This window comes from Oncorhynchus masou, chromosome 8 (assembly GCF_036934945.1).
Source record: "Oncorhynchus masou masou isolate Uvic2021 chromosome 8, UVic_Omas_1.1, whole genome shotgun sequence".
In the NCBI taxonomy this organism is placed as follows: Eukaryota; Metazoa; Chordata; class Actinopteri; order Salmoniformes; family Salmonidae; genus Oncorhynchus; species Oncorhynchus masou.
In genome coordinates, this window is record NC_088219.1 from 24,061,684 (window position 1) to 24,079,387 (window position 17,704).

The window sequence follows — 17,704 nt, forward strand, 5'->3', positions numbered from 1 at the left end:
TCAAGGTGTTTTTTCACATATCTCTTCATTGATATGCAGTTCGTGGAAGCTTGCTTTCCTCTCTGTACCCCATGGAAAAATACTTGCAGGTGACTTTTGCGCACCAATTTCGGCGCAGGACACCGGGCGGACACCTGGTAAATGTGGTCTCTTATGGTCAATCTTCCAATGATCTGCCTACAAATACGTCACAATGCTGCAGACACCTTGGGGAAACGACAGAAAGGGCAGGCTCATTCCTCTCGCATTCACAGCCATATAAGGAGACAATGGAAAACAGAGCCTCAAAAATCCTTGTCATTTCCTGGATGCCATCTCATCTTGGTTTTGCCTGAAGCTCACGTTCTAGGGCACGCACAGAGAATATCTTGGTATTTCTGGACACGTCAGAGTGTTTTCTTTCGAATGCTATCAATTATATGCATAGTCGAGCATCTTTTTGTGACAAAATATCTTGTTTAAAACGGGAACGTTTTTCATCCAAAAATGAAATAGCGCCCCCATAGATGTAAGAGGTTAAGATTTAATGAGGATAGTGAGCGTGGCATTGGATTACTGGAGTGTAAGGATGGAATATGTTGAAAATGACGAAGTACGGGTGATCTCTGCCCTGCTAATGGGCTTCATGTAAAACTGGAGGCTACAGGTTTTAATTGGTGTTGTAACGTTAAAAGTGATATGTGCGGTGAATAGAAATATTCAAGTAAAGTGAAGGTGGACAGATCTCAACAGGGAGTATCAAGTCTTCAGCTTTCTCTCTTGTTGCAAACACCATTCTTTATTTAGGGGAAGTCAGCATGGATTTGGCTCCTTAAAAGGTACCACCCTTTTTTATCTTAGGATGCTTTATCTTATGTGAACTTGTGTGTATATGTGTGGGTGTGTATGCTACTGTTGACATCACGTGGACCTCTAAGACTCATCCATGGAATGTTCCTCCTGGTCTCCCAATAAATTCAGCAGACCTTTTTAATCTGCTCATTAATACTCCTGTGATCAAATACCAGCCTCTGGACAGACACAATCCTCCCCTTGTTTGAGCCACAGTTCCGCTCCTTGTTTTGGCTGGAGGAAAACGAGCTACCGCTGTCTTTTATTGTTCTCTTAAATGCCAGACCTTAAACAAACCCACTCTAGCTCCTCTGTTTTCCGCCCCACCAGTTGAAACCCTTCTAAGGGTGCTCGTAAACAAGGAAATATCATTATCAGCCCAAAGTTAGCAGTCTGTCTTTTGTTTTCCCTGCCAGTTCCTCTCTCCTGACACTCACGCTGACTCATTGTTGCCATGCAGGGATGTCACTAGGGGTCATGTTCTCTAACTGAATGACTTCATATCATGGCCCTGATTGGTTGCACTGTCAGGGCAACCCTCTATCTGTTACCGAGGAGATTTCTTCCCAACAAGATAGTTGCATTGCCCACCTAGGCATGTACCAAAAGGACAATAACATTAACCAAAGGTTTAAAAATCCATGTCAAATCACAGGAACTCTAGGTTCTATAGTCCTGTGAAGCTAAATTGGTAGAGCATGGCACCAGGGTTGCGGGTTCGATTCCCACGGTGGGACCAGTATGAAGAAAGTATTCAAATGTATGCAGTCACTACTGTAAGTCGCTCTAGTTAAGAGCATCTGGTAAATGACTAAAATGTAAAATGTTTGAAAGAACACAGACACAATGCAATATTGCTTTAATGCAATATTGCATAATAGTTTCTATGAAAGTGTGCCCTCAAAGACATTCCTGTGGAGAAAGGTTGTAATGTCAGGTATAATAGGTCCTAGACAAAAAGTCCTTCAAAACTACACAAAGAAGTAGGGAAGAAAATGTGAACTATTCTAAGCTCTCAACCAAGGGATAAGGAATGCTTATAATTAGAGGTCGACCGATTAATTAGGGCCGATTTCAAGTTTTCATAACAAAGGGGTAATCTGCATTTTTGCGTGCCAATTATGGCCGATTACATTGCACTCCACGAGGAGACTGTTATCCGCCCCACCATCATATTGCATTTGGGCATTTCTTATGGCATTTGGCCAAAAAATGTGACTTTTGACTTTGACTTTTGACTTCCTATGAAATCATATTGCACATGGACAAAACATATGCCTTATGCACAAGTAAAATAAAAAATAAAATAAAAATAATGATAATAAAATATGACAAAAGTATATTCATACATATTCAGCCTACACTGCCTTAATCACCACCTGTTACACGAGTGCAGCAAGGAGCCAAGGTAAGTTGCTAGCTAGCATTAATCTTATCTTATAAAAACAATCAATCTTAATATAATTACTAGTTAACTACACATGGTTGATGATATTATTAGTTTAACTAGCTTGTCCTGCATTGCTAATAATCAATGCGGTGCCTGTTAATTTATCATCTAATCACAGCCTATTTCGCCAAACGGGTGATTCGCAAATAAAAGCACTGTCGTTGCACCAATGTACCTAACCATAAACATCAATGCCTTTCTTAAAATCAATACACAAGTATTTTTTTAAACATGCATATTTAGTTAAAATAAATTCATGTTAGCAGGCAATATTAACTAGGGAAATTGTGTCACCTCTCTTGCGTTCTTTGCAAGTAGAGTCAGGGTATATGCAGCAGTTTGGGCCGCCTGGCTCTTTGCAAACTGTGTGAAGATCATTTCTTCCTAACAAAGACCGTAATTAATTTGCCATAATTTTACATAATTATGACATAACATTGAAGGTTGTTCAATGTAACAGCAATATTTAGACTTATGGATGCAACCCGTTCGATAAAATACGGAACGGTTCTGTATTTCACTGAAAGAATAAATGTTTTGTTTTCAAAATAAGTTTTTACGGATTTGACCATATTAATGACCTAAGGCTCGTATTTCTGTGTGTTTATTATATTATAATTAAGTCTGATCGAGCAGTAAGCATTCATTCAAACAGCACTTTCCTGTGTTTGCCAGCAGCTCTTTGCAATGCTTGAAGCACAGTGCTGTTTTTGACTTCAAGCCTATCAATTCCCGAGATTAGACTGGCAATACTATAGTGCCTATAAGAACATCTAATAGTCAAAGGTATATGAAATACAAATGGAATAGAGAGAAATAGTCCTATAATTCCTATAATAACTACAACCTAAAACTTATTAACTGGGAATATTGAAGACTCATGTTAAAAGGAACCACCAGCTTTCATAGGTTCTCATGTTCGGAGCAAGGAACTTAAACGTTGGCTTTTTTCACATAGCACATATTGCACTTTTACTTTCTTCTCGAACACTTTGTTTTTGCATTATTTAAACCAAATTGAATGTTTCATTATTTATTTGAGACTAAATAGATTTTTATTTATGTATTATATTAAGTTAAAATAAAAGTGTTCATTCAGTATTGTTGTAATTGTCATTATTACATTATTGGTATCGGCTTTTTTGGTCCTCCAATAATCTGCATCGGTATCGGCGTTGAAAAATCGTAGTCGGTCGACCTCTAATTATGATACAACCATCCATGTTTGTCAAGGTCCTGATCATATGAACACTTACAGTACTGGAGTAGCCTACGCTGGCTGATCCTTTGGAGATCAGCTTTAATCTGTATCCTGTGAACAGGGAGAATAAACGTTGAAAATTGAAACTAATAAATGGAGCCGGTGTTCTCCACGCTTACTGACATGTTTCTCCTACACTTATTGAACCGTGGAATAGGCCTTGGAAGGACTCCAGCATATTAGAGTGAACACAAAGACAGACACTGAGTCAGAACTCGCTCTAGTCTCTCCCTCTCCCAACCAGCAATGCACTCTCTGATCATTTGTTGTGTTTGTTTGATGCTCAGAGGTTGTAAATACTTTATGTGTGGTCTGATAAGGGATGGCTCAAGACTGCTAAACTTCTGTTAACATTACTATGTGTGAGTGATTCTTGTAGGCACTGCTGGTAGGTGTATGAAGGCATATAGTTCTGCTGACACAGGAAGTCATGTGCTGCCTTACAGTCAGTATGTCTGCTGTGGTGGTGGGGTTAGCAGATTAGAGATGGCTCCCCTCCACTGGTGACAGTAGAGTTAGCGAGCTATCTTCTACTTGTGTGTGTCATTCGGTCACACAGTCCATAACTGCGCAGTGTAATATGCTACCACTTCCATTCCCTGTACAGATCTCTCCATCTCTAACCTCTCTCTCTCTCCTTCCATTTTTGACAATGTGAGGCCATGAGGGAACATGATGCTATAAGGGTGGAGGAGTGTGACCTTGTGTGAACATGGTGTTCCACTGCACATTATCAAAAGGTTTCAGTTCTGAGAGATATGGACAGAGAGACAGAGCTCTGACTACAGGGAAAGGGGGATATCTAGTCAGTTGTACAACTGAATGCATTCAACTGAAAAATCTCTGAATCAGAGAGGTGCAGGGGGCTGCCTTAATCAACTTCCATGTCATCAGCGCCCAGGGAACAGTGGGTTACCTGCCTTGCTCAGAACGACAGATTTGTATCTTGTCAGCTTGGGGATTCGATCCAGCAACCTTTCACTTACTAACCCAATGGTCCTACCCGCCAGGCTACTTGCTGCCCCTACAGCCATTGACATGTGCTGTAATGCAGTGCTGTGTGGTGAATTGGGCTTTAGAGCATCCCCCAGGTTTACCCAACCAGAATTTTTTTTCCAGAATGGATTTTTCTAACAATCATTGGACACAAAATGGTCCCCATTCGACACTTGTTTCATATGAATATTGGAAAACACTGATACTGTTTCTTCGCTGTTTCCTCCACATTCTCCATCTGTTAACTACACAATACAATCAAGTGTCTGTTTTGTTCGATTATTTACAACCAAGAGAGAATAGAGCCACCCTACCCAGCAGCAGCAGCAGCAGCAGCAGCAGCCGCTGGTAATGGCCAAATTTAACCCATTGTGCTTTTTACAGCAAAACATATGACTGGCTCAACTGTTCTGGGGAACTACTGTAAGCTTCATATTGTAAAATAAATGTGACCAATGAAATGAAGGATGGAATTTGCTTTATCTCCTAACATATTGCACAAGTTGACACTACATATTTATTAGCTTAAAAAGTAGCCTTAAATATTAAAATGTATTGAACAACTTCAAAGAAATTGTTTTGACAGTATTGACGCAATTGGAAAAACCATCCTGTGAAGTTTTCCAAATACCCCAATATACAATTTACCACCCAAGCCTAGTATAGAACTCAACACAGCGGTCCTTAAACCACACAGAGCCTCTCCATACATCACTTCACATGTGTTGTGTCTGCTGTGTGCGGTGTGATCATGATGTCACTCTCAGATCCCTCTGAGGATCACACTAACCCTCTGGGGAGAGATAGGAGCTTATCATAGATTAGTAGTGGCTGCATGTATGCTACATCATTAAACATGATAAAAATCTCCTGGAACACGTCTAGGTTGACCTTTACTTACATAATGATAATATTACCCAGAAAAGTTCGGGTTTATCTGAAGTTTGATGTAGAGTCTGCCTATCCCGATAGGGCAAGGGTGGCTGGCTTCCCCGATTATAGGCTAGAAATTGGAATTTACTTGCATTAGCTTCTTAGTAACATATTCAATAGCCCCATCGAACAGGTGAGTGGTGAGGCTATTCTAGTCTATGATACAGATCACTCTACAAACCCCTCGCTATTGAATGTTTAGTGCTGCTATTTTTACACAGCACAGTGAGCACACCAGGGCCAAGGGTTTCATTTAAAGGGGTTCATGTTGAACACGTGGCTTCCTGTCAACAGCAAAACATATTTATAGACACCATTCATTGAAAACCCTGCTATTTGGTGTTTATAGCATCCATATGTGGGCTTTTTTTATACCAACTCATGACAGATAGAAAAACTCATAATGGAAACACCCATTTTAGAGAACTATGAATGATAGATAAAGTTAGTTAACTGCACAGTTGATTGAATCTTTTCTTTCTTTCCATTCCAGCCATTAAGGTGAACTGCCTGGGATCATGTGGGGTCTCCAACAAAATGAACGACACGTCGTGGACACTGGAAGAGCAATACTTCAGCAGCACACTGTCTGTAGCTGACAAAGGTGAGGATTATGGAAGCCATTTTGGGGCTACTGATACAAAATATATAGAGTATAACATATAGAATGAGAATCTAAATAGAGGCTGGTCGAGTTGCAGCCCTCTTCATCTCTGTTGAATTATAAAATGCTGTGAAAATAATGTAGCATTCTGCCGCTCGATTAGGTTTTTGTCCTAAAGAGCGGTTTTTAACTTTTTTATAGTGGTGACCATTCTAAAGTATAATTGCAATTTTACACACCTCTTGAGACAAAATACTGAAACTGCCAATCAGCTGAAGTAATAGGTCCCTGCAGGGGTCTTCCTGTACTAAATGTTCTGTCTGCGAACGTGGCTGTACCTAACAATTGCTGATAAAGAGAAGGGATGTGCTGTGCTCCACAGAACCCGTCTGTTTGTCTCCCGATGGTCTTGTGGTGGTGTTCTGGTGTAGAACATTCATAGTCATTTACTCTGTGTTATTCTGTAATTGTCACACCCTTGTCTATTTCACTTGTCCCTGTGATTGTCTCCACCCCCTCCAGGTGTCGATTATTTTCCCCGGTGTATTTATCCCTGTGTTTCCTGTCTCTCTGTGCAAGTTCGTCTTGTATGTTTTCAAGTCAACCAGAGGTTTTCCCGTTCTCCTGCTTTTTACATTCTCCTTTTTCTAGTCCTCCCGGTTTTGACCCTTGCCTGTTTCTGGACTTTGTACCCACCTGCCTGACCATTCTGCCTGCCTTGATCATGAGCCTGTCTACCACTTTGTACCCACCTGCCTGACCATTCTGTCTGCCTTGACCAGCCTGTCTACCACTCTGGACTCTGATCTGGTTTGGACCTTTTTGCCGGTCCACGACCATTCTCTTGCCTACCCCTTTGGATGAATAAACATTGTAAGACTCCAGCCATTTGCTTCCTGTGTCTGCATTTGGGTCTCGCCTTGTGCCTTGATAGTAATGTATCAAGTATTTCATGTACACTGTAATTGTTCTGAGTGTTAATTATTTTATGACTAATACATTCTATTAGTTGAATTGAGTAAATGCGTTCCTCGTTTTACAGAGTAATTCTTTGATTGACTAAACGCTTATATTTTAGTAGGTCTATTGATAGTTGCCTCTAAATGAATGCTAGAATATTGGTTGCCAGGATTAGCTATCTAGTCTCTTAATAATCGCATAACGGTGCAAGTTAGACACATGTTCATTATAGTCATACTGAGAGGCCTTAATGGAGAACCCAGTTAAGTTGCTTCCTGTGAGCAACAGGTGCACCTTTTTTGTGGTGAATATGTGGTGAAACCTGTTGAGAATGTAGATTTGAGTGGAACAACACACTGGTACTGGAAGTCATTAAACCCAGGCAGGCCTGGCTATGCTGTATGTGAGCTGTGGAGCATGCCCAGTAAGCAAAACGAGTATTTGACATTGACGTCAGGTCATTTTAGGTACTGAGTGAAAGGTGAAAATATGTATTTTACAGATGTTGAACATTTTGAACGTTGAAAAAAAAATATGACTTCCAAAAAAAATATATGTGTAGTTGAAATTTGGCCATAGAATTTTCAACATCTGTAAATGACGTATTTTCAACATCTGGAAAATATGTCTTTTTACGTCCTGAAAATACGTAATTTACAGATGTTGAAAATATGTATTTTTCAGTCATCGATTCTATGGCCAAATTTCAACTACACATATATTTTCAACGCAGTAAGCATTATATCAAAATAATCATTTTTCATGCCTCTTAACGGGATACTTTGGGATTTTTATCTACTTCTACTGAATAAAGTTAGAGGCTATTTTGTGAGCCAATGCTTACTAGCATAAGCGCAATGACTGGAAGTCTACGGTATCTACCAGCATGCTAGCTCATACCATAGACTTCGAGTCATCGCGCTAACTCTAGTAAGCAATTGCTCTAACTCTCGTTAGCAACTTCCTTCAAACTGCAAGCAGAGATATAAAAATGGTATCCACGAATTCATCTGACTCTCGGGAAGTAGGTAAAGGGATTCATGGCCAAAATTCTGAAGTATCTTTTAATATAGGACAAATGAGCCAATTGAAGATTACAACAGAATATTTATTATTACTCCCATCTGTCACATGCACTTATGTTGGTGTTTATCTACCTTAGTTGAATGCGCTTGACTGACTAAGTCTCTCTCTAGATAATAGCGTCTGCTGAATGACCAACATGTACACTTACAAAGCATGCTGGGTATTATTGTGATGAGCTCCACCTCCAAATAAGTACATATTTGGTCGGTGCGGACCAGATCCAAATCTGAACAAATCATATACTTCTAGGCTATGTTTCACAACTTTGAACATCACATTATAGTACGGCACAGATTAGTACAGTAGAGCACATTAGAGTCATGTACAGGACAGTCATCAAATTTATTCAGTAGAGTAGAGTGTAGTAGAGTACAGTACAGTATAATTTAATTCAGTAAAGTACCGTGGAGTTTAATTCAGAAGAATACAGTACAGTTTAGTTTAGTTCATTATAGAAGAGTACAGTACATTAGAGTAAAGTTTGGTACAATACAGTACACCATACTTTATTCTGCTGTACATAACTGTACTATATTCTACTTTTCTTTATTGTGTACTGTAATGTACTATACTATGATGTACTGTTCTGTTCAAACTTGTGAAACATGGTTGTCTATGATTTGGTCCGAACCTGATTTGGTCCGGACCAAATCTGAACCAATTATAGACGTCTATGTTTGGGCCAAATCAAGGCCAGTCCAGACCAGACCAAATCTCAACCAAACATAGACAGATTTTTGTTGGTCCTGTCGGGACAGACAACTGGGTATAATCCATGCTGGTTAGGTTAGCACACCACTACTATGTTGCTTAATGTTTAACTCTGCCTCTCTCACCTATAGGCTCCATGATTTTTCACAGAGCTGGGAGGTGTTACTAGAGAGCAGTCTATTCAACTCTGTCTTCCTTCTTTCTGTCTTCATTCTTCCAGTATACTCCATAGACTTTCCTTGTATATTAATATACTCAATATCCATACGGATTCATTAACCCATAATTTTGGTGTTGCAAGCACTTTTCTCCAACAACCCACTGAGCCGCCCCCTCGTGTTGTGTTTGTGTGAATGTGCTATTGGGTATCGTCAAATACACTCCATGACCAAAAGAATGTGGAAACCTGCTCATCGAACATCTCATTCCAAAATCATGTGCATTAATTTGGAGTTCGTCCCCCCTTTGCTGCTATAACAGCCTCCACTCTTCTGGGAAGGCTTTCCACTAGATGTTGGAACATTGCTGCGGGGACTTTCCATTCAGCCACGAGAATTAGTGAGGTCGGGCACTGATTTTGGGCGATTAGGCCTGGCTCAAAGTCTGCCTTTCAATTCATCCCAAAGGTGTTCAATTGGGTTGAGATCAGGGCTCTGTGCAAGCCAGTCAAGTTTTTCCACACCAATCTCAACAAACCATTTCTTTATGGACCTCACTTTGTGCACAGGGGCATTGTCATGCTGAAACTGGAAAGGGTCTTCCCCATTCTGTTGCCACAAAGTTGGAAGCACAGAATTGTTGTATGATGTAGAGTTAAGATTTCCCTTCACTGGAACTAAGCGGCCTAGCCCAAATCAGGAAAAAAAGCCCCAGACCATTATTCCTCCTCCTCCAATATGCATTCGGGCAGGTAGTGTTCTCCTGGCATCCGCCAAACCCAGATTCGTCTGTCGGACTGCCAGATGGTGAAGCGTGATTCATCACTCCAGAGAACACATTTCCACTGCTCCAAAGTCCAATGGCAGAGAGCTTTACACCACTCCAGCCGACGCTTGGCATTGCACATGGTGATCTTAGGCTTGTGTGTGTCTGCTCGGCCATGGAAACCCATTTCATGAAGCTGCTGACGAACAGTTCTTGTGCTGACGATGCTTCCAGAGGCAGTTTGGAACGGGTGTTGCAGCTTTAGCAGGGCGGAAATGTGACAAACTGACTTGTTGGAAAGGTAGCATCCTAAGTGCCACTTTGAAAGTCACTGAGCTCTTCAGTATGGGCCATTCTACTGCCAATGTTTGTCTATGGAGATTGGATGGCCGTGTGCTCGATTTTATACACCTGTCAGTAACGGGTGTGACTGAAATAGCCAAGTCCACTAATTTGAAGGAGAGTGTGATGTGAAACTATCAAACAGTTATTTATTTATACAGTATTTATTGATGCTGGTGTGATCACAGATTGTGAATTGCAAATATGAATCTAGTCATATTTGGCTGGCCATATTACTACTTGTCTAATAGACATTTCTTGCAGTCAATATTAATTACTGTCTCATTAACACTCAGTTGTGTAACGACAGATCAGTTCCATGCCTGTTTGTTTTATGTCCTAGTTAGTGTTTGTAATGTTCTGTCAATTCATTGGATCAGTTAAGGGGAATTTAATTAGATGCTCTTGAATGTCTTTGCTGCTCAAAATTCCAGTCAATAGAGCTGATTTAATATTTTTGATGTAATTTAGCCTCACAGAAGCATGTGAAATCCAGGACTATTCTTAGATCAAAGAACAACCATTTCCGAGAGCTGAAAGCAGGTGGAATCCAAGTACTGGCTGTGCATGTTGCATACAAATAGGTGGGGGCATGCACAAACTCAAGCACAAGCCTTTACAGTGATTGTAGATGTTCTAGCATGCATGCATACAAATATGTTGGAGGTCGTTTAAGAGTGACACCTTATTTGTTTTCATTTCTTTGTAGAATTCCAATGTGTGTACCAATCCTATACCACACATCCATCACGTAAACATCCCAAGAGATTATTAGAATAATCACTGGATGGGTTTGTGTTATTTAGCACTTTTAACTATCCCAACACCTCTGACACACACACACACCAAAACTGAAGTCATAAATAATTAATTTCACATCCTCCTCCTTTTTATCTCAATGTTTTTTTCCTATCCCATTTTTCCTCCCAACAATGGGCTCCTCTGCCTCTAGGTTATGTGACACAGGCACAGTAGGGACACTGAGACAGGGAAGGGTACAGCGGTGGCCAACCACACAAGGGGACATGTGTGGCCACTGTGGCTGACTGTTAATGTGGTATGCCAGCCACACATGTAGGGGGGTTACGGGGATGAGGCAGCGTACCCTCCCATACTCTGCTACTTCTGTTCATGTGACCCTCAGATATATCCTGCAGATGGTAGGGTGGTGTGTGTGTGTGTGACTGCGGTAAGCTGTCAGTCATCTTTAGCCAAGCTGTGAAGAGGTGTTTGCATCTCATCTCTTTCCCAGTAGTCAGTGCATCAGTGCAAATTTCCTGTACAAGTGTCTTAAAGGCCTCTATTGCTGGCTTTGGGTTTTTAGGAACAAATAACAAGTGATTCTGTAACCAGGTTTCCATCCAACCTTTTTATGCAAGTAAAGTACATGTCAGATAAAAAAAATCTGAAAAAACTAAATATGCTAGACAAAGTGGGATCTTTTTGTGTCGGTAATATGAAATGTTGAGGGAAATGCTTTTATGCGAAAATATGGATATATTAACCATCATATGGAAGTAAACATGGAGTCACCTTGTGTGATCCTCCCACTACGTCTGGAAAGCATGCAGTTTATTAGGCTACAGATGAAATAAGTTATGATGAACATCACAGGGTGGTGAAAGTGCAAGGTGATGAGCTTGAGGCTCCTTTACAATACATCTTAAGGGTTTTATTCTGGTAACAATGATCATCGACGCTAGGTTGCGTTAGGCAAATAAAAATGGTTTTTGTCCGTACTAATCTCATCATGTAGGCTATAGGTGTGCTCTAGTCAGCAGCGTGCAGATACAGTTCTGTAGCAAAACAAAACATTTTGGTGAGAAAATCATCGGTGGAGTTGGAAATTCGATGGTAACCCATTTAACTTGTATTTTTTATTCAGTACATGGGAATTTAACCACAAAATGTATGTTTATGTGTGCTACACCATCATGCGCAGCCTTTTATCTGCAACAACTTAATTTGATGGAAACACATCTCTGGTAGGAAAATGTGCATATTGTTTTTATGTAGAGTTTTGAATATATAACCTGTCGCCAATTGGATGTTAACCTAGCAGGTTACCATGAGGGGCCCCTGTGTTGAGGATCAGCGTGGCGGATGTGTTGTTACCTACCCTCATCACCTGGGGGCGACCCGTCAGTAAGTCCAGGATCCAGTTGCAGAGAGAGGTGTTTAATCCCAGGATCCTTAGCTTAGTGATGAGCTTTGTGGGCACTATGGTGTTGAACACGGAGCTGTAGTCAATGAACAGCATTCTCACATGTGTTCCTTTTGTCCAGGTGGGAAAGGGGAGTGTGATTGAGATTGCGTCATCTGTGGATCTGTTGGGGCGTATGGAAATTAGAGTGGGTCTCAGGTTTCCGGGATGATGGTCTTGATGTGAGCCATGACCAGCCTTTCAAGGCACTTTATGGTTACCAACATGTTACCTTTGTTTTCTTGGGCACAGGGACTATGGTGGTCTGCTTGAAACATGTAGGTATTACATACTCGGTCAGGGAGAGGTTGAAAATGTCCATGAAGACTTGCCTGTTGGTCCGCGCATGCTCTGAGTACACATCCTAGTAATCCGTCTGGCCCCGCGGCCTAGTGAATGTTGATATGTTTAAAGGTCTTGCTCACATTGGCTACAAAAAGCTCACATGTCTTGCTCAAAAATCCTGCTCATTTCCTGGTTGCCGTTTCATCTTGGTTTTGCCTGTAGCTCCTGTTCTACGGCACCCACAGACAATATCTTTGCAGTTCTGGAAAATTCAGAGTGTTTTCTTTCCAAAGCTATCAATTATATGCATAGTCGAGCATCTTTTTGTGACAAAATATCTTGTTTAAAACGGGAACGTTTTTCATCCAAAAATGAAATTGCGCCCCCAGAGTTTCAAGAGGTTAATACCCTGTCTTAAGTCAGTTAGGATCACCACTTTATTTTAAGAAGGTGAAATATCAGAATATTATTAGAGAGAATGATTAATTTCAGCTTTTATTTCTTTCATCACATTCCGAGTGGGTCAGAAGTTTTCATACACTCAATTAGTATTTGGTAGCATTGCCTGTTAAATTGTTTAACTTGGGTCAAATGTTTCGGGTAGCCTTCCACAAGCTTCCCACAATAAGTTGGATGAATTTTGGCCCATTCCTCTTGACAGAGCTGATGTAACTGAGTCAGGTTTGTAGACCTCCTTGCTCGCACACGCTTTTTCAGTTCTGCCCACAAATGTTCTATAGGATTGAGGTCAGAGCTTTGTGATGGCCACTCCAATAGTTTGACTTTGTTGTCCTTAAGCCATTTTGCCACACCTTTGGAAGTATGCTTGGGGTCATTGTCCATTTGGAAGACCCATTTGCGACCAAGCTTTAATCTCTTGACTGATGTCTTGAGATGTTGCTTCAATATATCCACATAATTTTCTTTCCTCATGATGCCATCTATTTTATGAAGTGCACCAGTCCCTCCTGCAGCAAAGCACCCCCACAACATGATGCTACCACCCCAGTGCTTCACGGTTGGGATGGTGTTCTTCAGCTTGCAAGCCTCCCACTTTTTCCTCCAAACATAACGATGATCATTATGGCCAAACAGTTCTATTTTTGTTTCATCAGATCAGAGGACATTTCTCCAAAAAGTACGATCTTTGTCCCCATGTGCAGTTTCAAACCGTAGTCTGGCTTTTTCTGGTGGTTTTGGAATAGTGGCTTCTTCCTTGCTGAGCGGCCTTTCAGGTTATATCGATACAGGACTCGTATTACTGTGGATGTAGATACTTTTGTACATGTTTCCTCCAGCATCTTCACAGGGTCCTTTGCTGTTGTTCTGGAATTTATTTGCACTTTTCGCAGCAAAGTACGTTTCTCTCTAGGAGACAGAATGCGTCTCCTTCCTGAGTGGTATGATTGCTGCGTGATCCCATGGTGTTTATACTTGCATATTATTGTTTGTACAGATGAATGTGGTACCTTCAGGCGCTTGGAAATTGCTCCCAAGGATGAACCAGACTTGTTGAGGTCTACAATTCAGTTTCTGAGGTCTTGGCTGACTTCACAATTTGTTTTACTCACTGCTTTAGCACACTCCGCCAACCCTGATGTCCTTGCCGTGTCTGAATCCTGGCTTAGGAAGGCCACCAACAATTCTGAGATTTCCATACCCAGCTACAACATTTTCTGTCAAGATAGAACTGCCAAAGGAGGAGGAGTTGCAATCTACTGCAGAGATAGCCTGCAAAGTTCTGTCATACTTTCCAGGTTTATACCCAAACAGTTTGAACTTCTAATTTTAAAAATGAACCTCTCCAGAATTAAGTCCCTCATGTTGAAGCCTGCTATCGACCCCCCTCCCCTCCCAGCTGTGCCCTGGACACCATTTGTGAATTGATCGCCCCCCATCTAGCTTCAGAGTTCGTTCTGTTAGGTGACCTAAACTGGGATATTCTTAACACCCGGGCAGTTCTACAATCTAAGCTAGATGCCCTCAATCTAACACAAATCATCTAGGAACCCAACAGGTACATCCCTAAATCTGTAAACATGGGCACCCTCATAGACATTATCCTGACCAACTTGCCCTCCAAATACACCTCCGCTGTTTTCAATCAGGATCTCAGCGATCACTGCCCCATTGCCTGTGTCCGCTATGGGCCCGCGGTCAAATGACCACCCCTCATCATAGTCAAACGCGCCCTAAAACACTTCTGCGTGCAGTCCTTTCTAATCGACCTGGCCCGGGTATCCTGGAAGGATATTGACCTCATCCCGTCAGTTGAGGATGCCTGGTCATTCTTTAAAAGTAATTTCCTCACCATCTTAGATAAGCATGCCCCGTTCAGAAAATGCAGAACCAAGAACAGATATAGCCCTTGGTTCACTCCAGACCTGACTGCCCTTGACCACCACAAAAAACATCCTGTGGCAGACTGCAATAACATCGAATAGTCCACACGATAACGCAACTGTTCAGGGAAGTCAGGAACCAATACACGCAGTCAGTCAGGAAAGCAAAGGCTAGCTTTTTCATGCAGAAATTCGCATCCTGTAGCTCTAACTCCAAAAGGTTTTGGGACACTGTAAAGTCCATGGAGAACATGAGCACCTCCTCCCAGCTGCCCACTGCACTGAGGCTAGGTAACACGGTCACCACTGATAAATCCATGATAATCAAACATTTCAATAAGCATTTCTCAACGGCTGGCCATGCCTTCCTCCTGGCTACTCCAAACCTGGCCAACAGCTCCGCCTCCCCCGCAGCTACTCGCCCAAGCCTCCCCAGCTTCTCCTTCACCCAAATCCAGACAGCAGATGTTCTGAAAGAGCTGCAAAACCTAGACCCATAAAAATCAGCTGGGCTAGACAATCTGGACCCTCTCTTTCTAAAACTATCCACCGCCATTGTTGCAACCCCTATTACCAGCCTGTTCAATCTCTCTTTCGTATCGTCCGAGATCCCTAAAGATTGGAAAGCTGCCGCGGTCATCCCCCTCGTCAAAGGGGGTGACACCCTAAACCCAAACTGTTACAGACCTATATCCATCCTGCCCTGCCTATCTAAAGTCTTCAAAAGCCAAGTTAATCAACAGATCACTGACCATTTCGAATCCCGCCGTACCTTCTCCGCTGTGCAATCTGGCTTCCGAGCCGGTCACGGGTGCACCTCAGCCACGCTCAAGGTACTAAATGATATCATAACCGCCATCGATAAAAGACAGTACTGTGCAGCCGTCTTCATCGACCTGGCCAAGGCTTTCAACTCTGTCAATCCCCATATTCTTACCGGCACACTCAATAACCTTGGTTTTTCTAATGACTGCCTCGCCTGGTTCACTAACTACTTTGCAGACAGAGTTCAGTGTGTCAAATCGGACCTCTGGCATTTGCTATCGGGGTACCCCAGGGTTCAAATCTCAGTCCGACTCTTTTCTCTGTATTTTCAATGATGTCGCTCTTGCTGCGGGCGATTCCCTGATCCACCTCTACGCAGACGACATCATTCTGTATACTTCTGGCCCTTCCTTGGACACTGTGCTAACAAACCTCCAAACGAGCTTGAATGCCATACAACACTCCTTCCGTGGCCTCCAACTGCTCTTAAACGCTAGTAGAACCAAATGCATGCTTTTCAACCGTTCGCTGCCCGCACCCGCCCGCCTGACTAGCATCACCACCCTGAACGGTTCCAACCTAGAATATGTGGAAAACTATAAATACCTACGTGTCTGGCTAGACTGTAAACTCTGCTTCCAGACTCATATTAAACATCTCCAATCCAAAATTAAATCTAGAATCAGCTTTATATTTCGCAACAAAGAATTGCGAAATAGAAAGCTGATTCTAGATTTAATTTTGGATTGGAGATGTTTAATACTAACGTCGCCAAACTTACCCTAGTAAAACTGACTATCCTACCGATCCTCAACTTCGGCGATGTCATCTACAAAATGGCTTCCAATACTCTACTCAGCAAACTGGATGCAGTCTATCACAGTGCCATCTGTTTTGTTTCCAAATCACCGTATACCACCCACCACTGCGACCTGTATGCTCTAGTCGGCTGGCCCTCGCTACATATTCGTCGCCAGACCCACTGGCTCCAGGTCATCTATAAGTCTATGCCAGGTAAAGCTCCGCCTTATCTCAGTTCACTGGTCACGATAACAACACCCGCCCATAGCACATGTTCCAGCAGGTATATCTCACCGATCATCACCAAAGCCAACACCTCATTTGGCCGCCTTTCCTTCCAGTTTTCTGCTGCCAGTGACTGGAACGAATTGCAAAAATGGCTGAAGTTGGAGACTTTTATTTCCCTCTCCAACTTTAACAATCAACTAACCAATCGCTGCAGCTGTACATAGTCCATCTGTAAATAGCCCACCCAATGTACCTACCTCATCCCCATACTGTTTTTATTTTATTTACTTTTCTGCTCTTTTGCACACCAGTATCTCTACTTGCACATCATCATCTGCTCATTTATCACTCCAGTGTTAATCTGCTAAATTGTAATTATTTGCTCCTATGGCCTATTTATTGCCTACCTCCTCATGCATTTTGCACACACTGTATATAGACTTTCTTTTTTCTACTGTGTCATTGACTTGTTTATTGTGTTATTGGCTTGTTTATTGTTTACTCCATGTGTAACCCTGTGTTGTTGTCTGTGTCACACTGCTTTGCTTTATCTTGGCCAGGTTGCAGTTGCAAATGAGAACTTGTTCTCAACTAGCCTACCTGGTTAAATAAAGGTGAAGTAAAAAATAAATTAAAAAACTGTCAACTTAGTGTATGTTAACTTCTGACCCAGTGAAATTGTGATACAGTGAATTATTAGTGGAATAATCTGTCTGTAAACAATTGTTGGAAAAATGACTTCTGTCATTTAGATGTCATGTCAAGTAGATGTCCTAACCAACTTTCCAGAACTATAGTTAGTTAACAAGACATTTGTGGCGTGGTTGAAAAATTAGTTTAAAGAAATGACTACCTGGAACTACCACCATTCTCGTTGTCGGAGAGTCAGAGAATGCATTTGGCATCATGGCTGCAAGGATGAAGATTTTTGATGTACACACAGACCCAGTTCTTTGTGTGCACTGTGTTTTAATTTAGATTA

At 41.7% G+C, this 17,704-nt stretch overlaps 1 protein-coding gene across 2 annotated transcripts in view; it reads left to right on the forward strand.

The window, feature by feature from the left end:
• Positions 1-17,704, forward strand: part of arrdc1b (arrestin domain containing 1b) — a 57,240-nt gene that overhangs the window by 23,356 nt on the left and 16,180 nt on the right. For both annotated transcript variants that reach the window (XR_010456335.1, XM_064972016.1), the window contains exon 2: positions 5,965-6,075. Coding sequence is in view for 1 of the 2 variants with exons in the window: in XM_064972016.1 (XP_064828088.1) it covers positions 5,965-6,075 (111 nt within the window). In the remaining variant the exon portion in view is untranslated. The remainder of the gene's footprint in view (positions 1-5,964; positions 6,076-17,704) is intronic.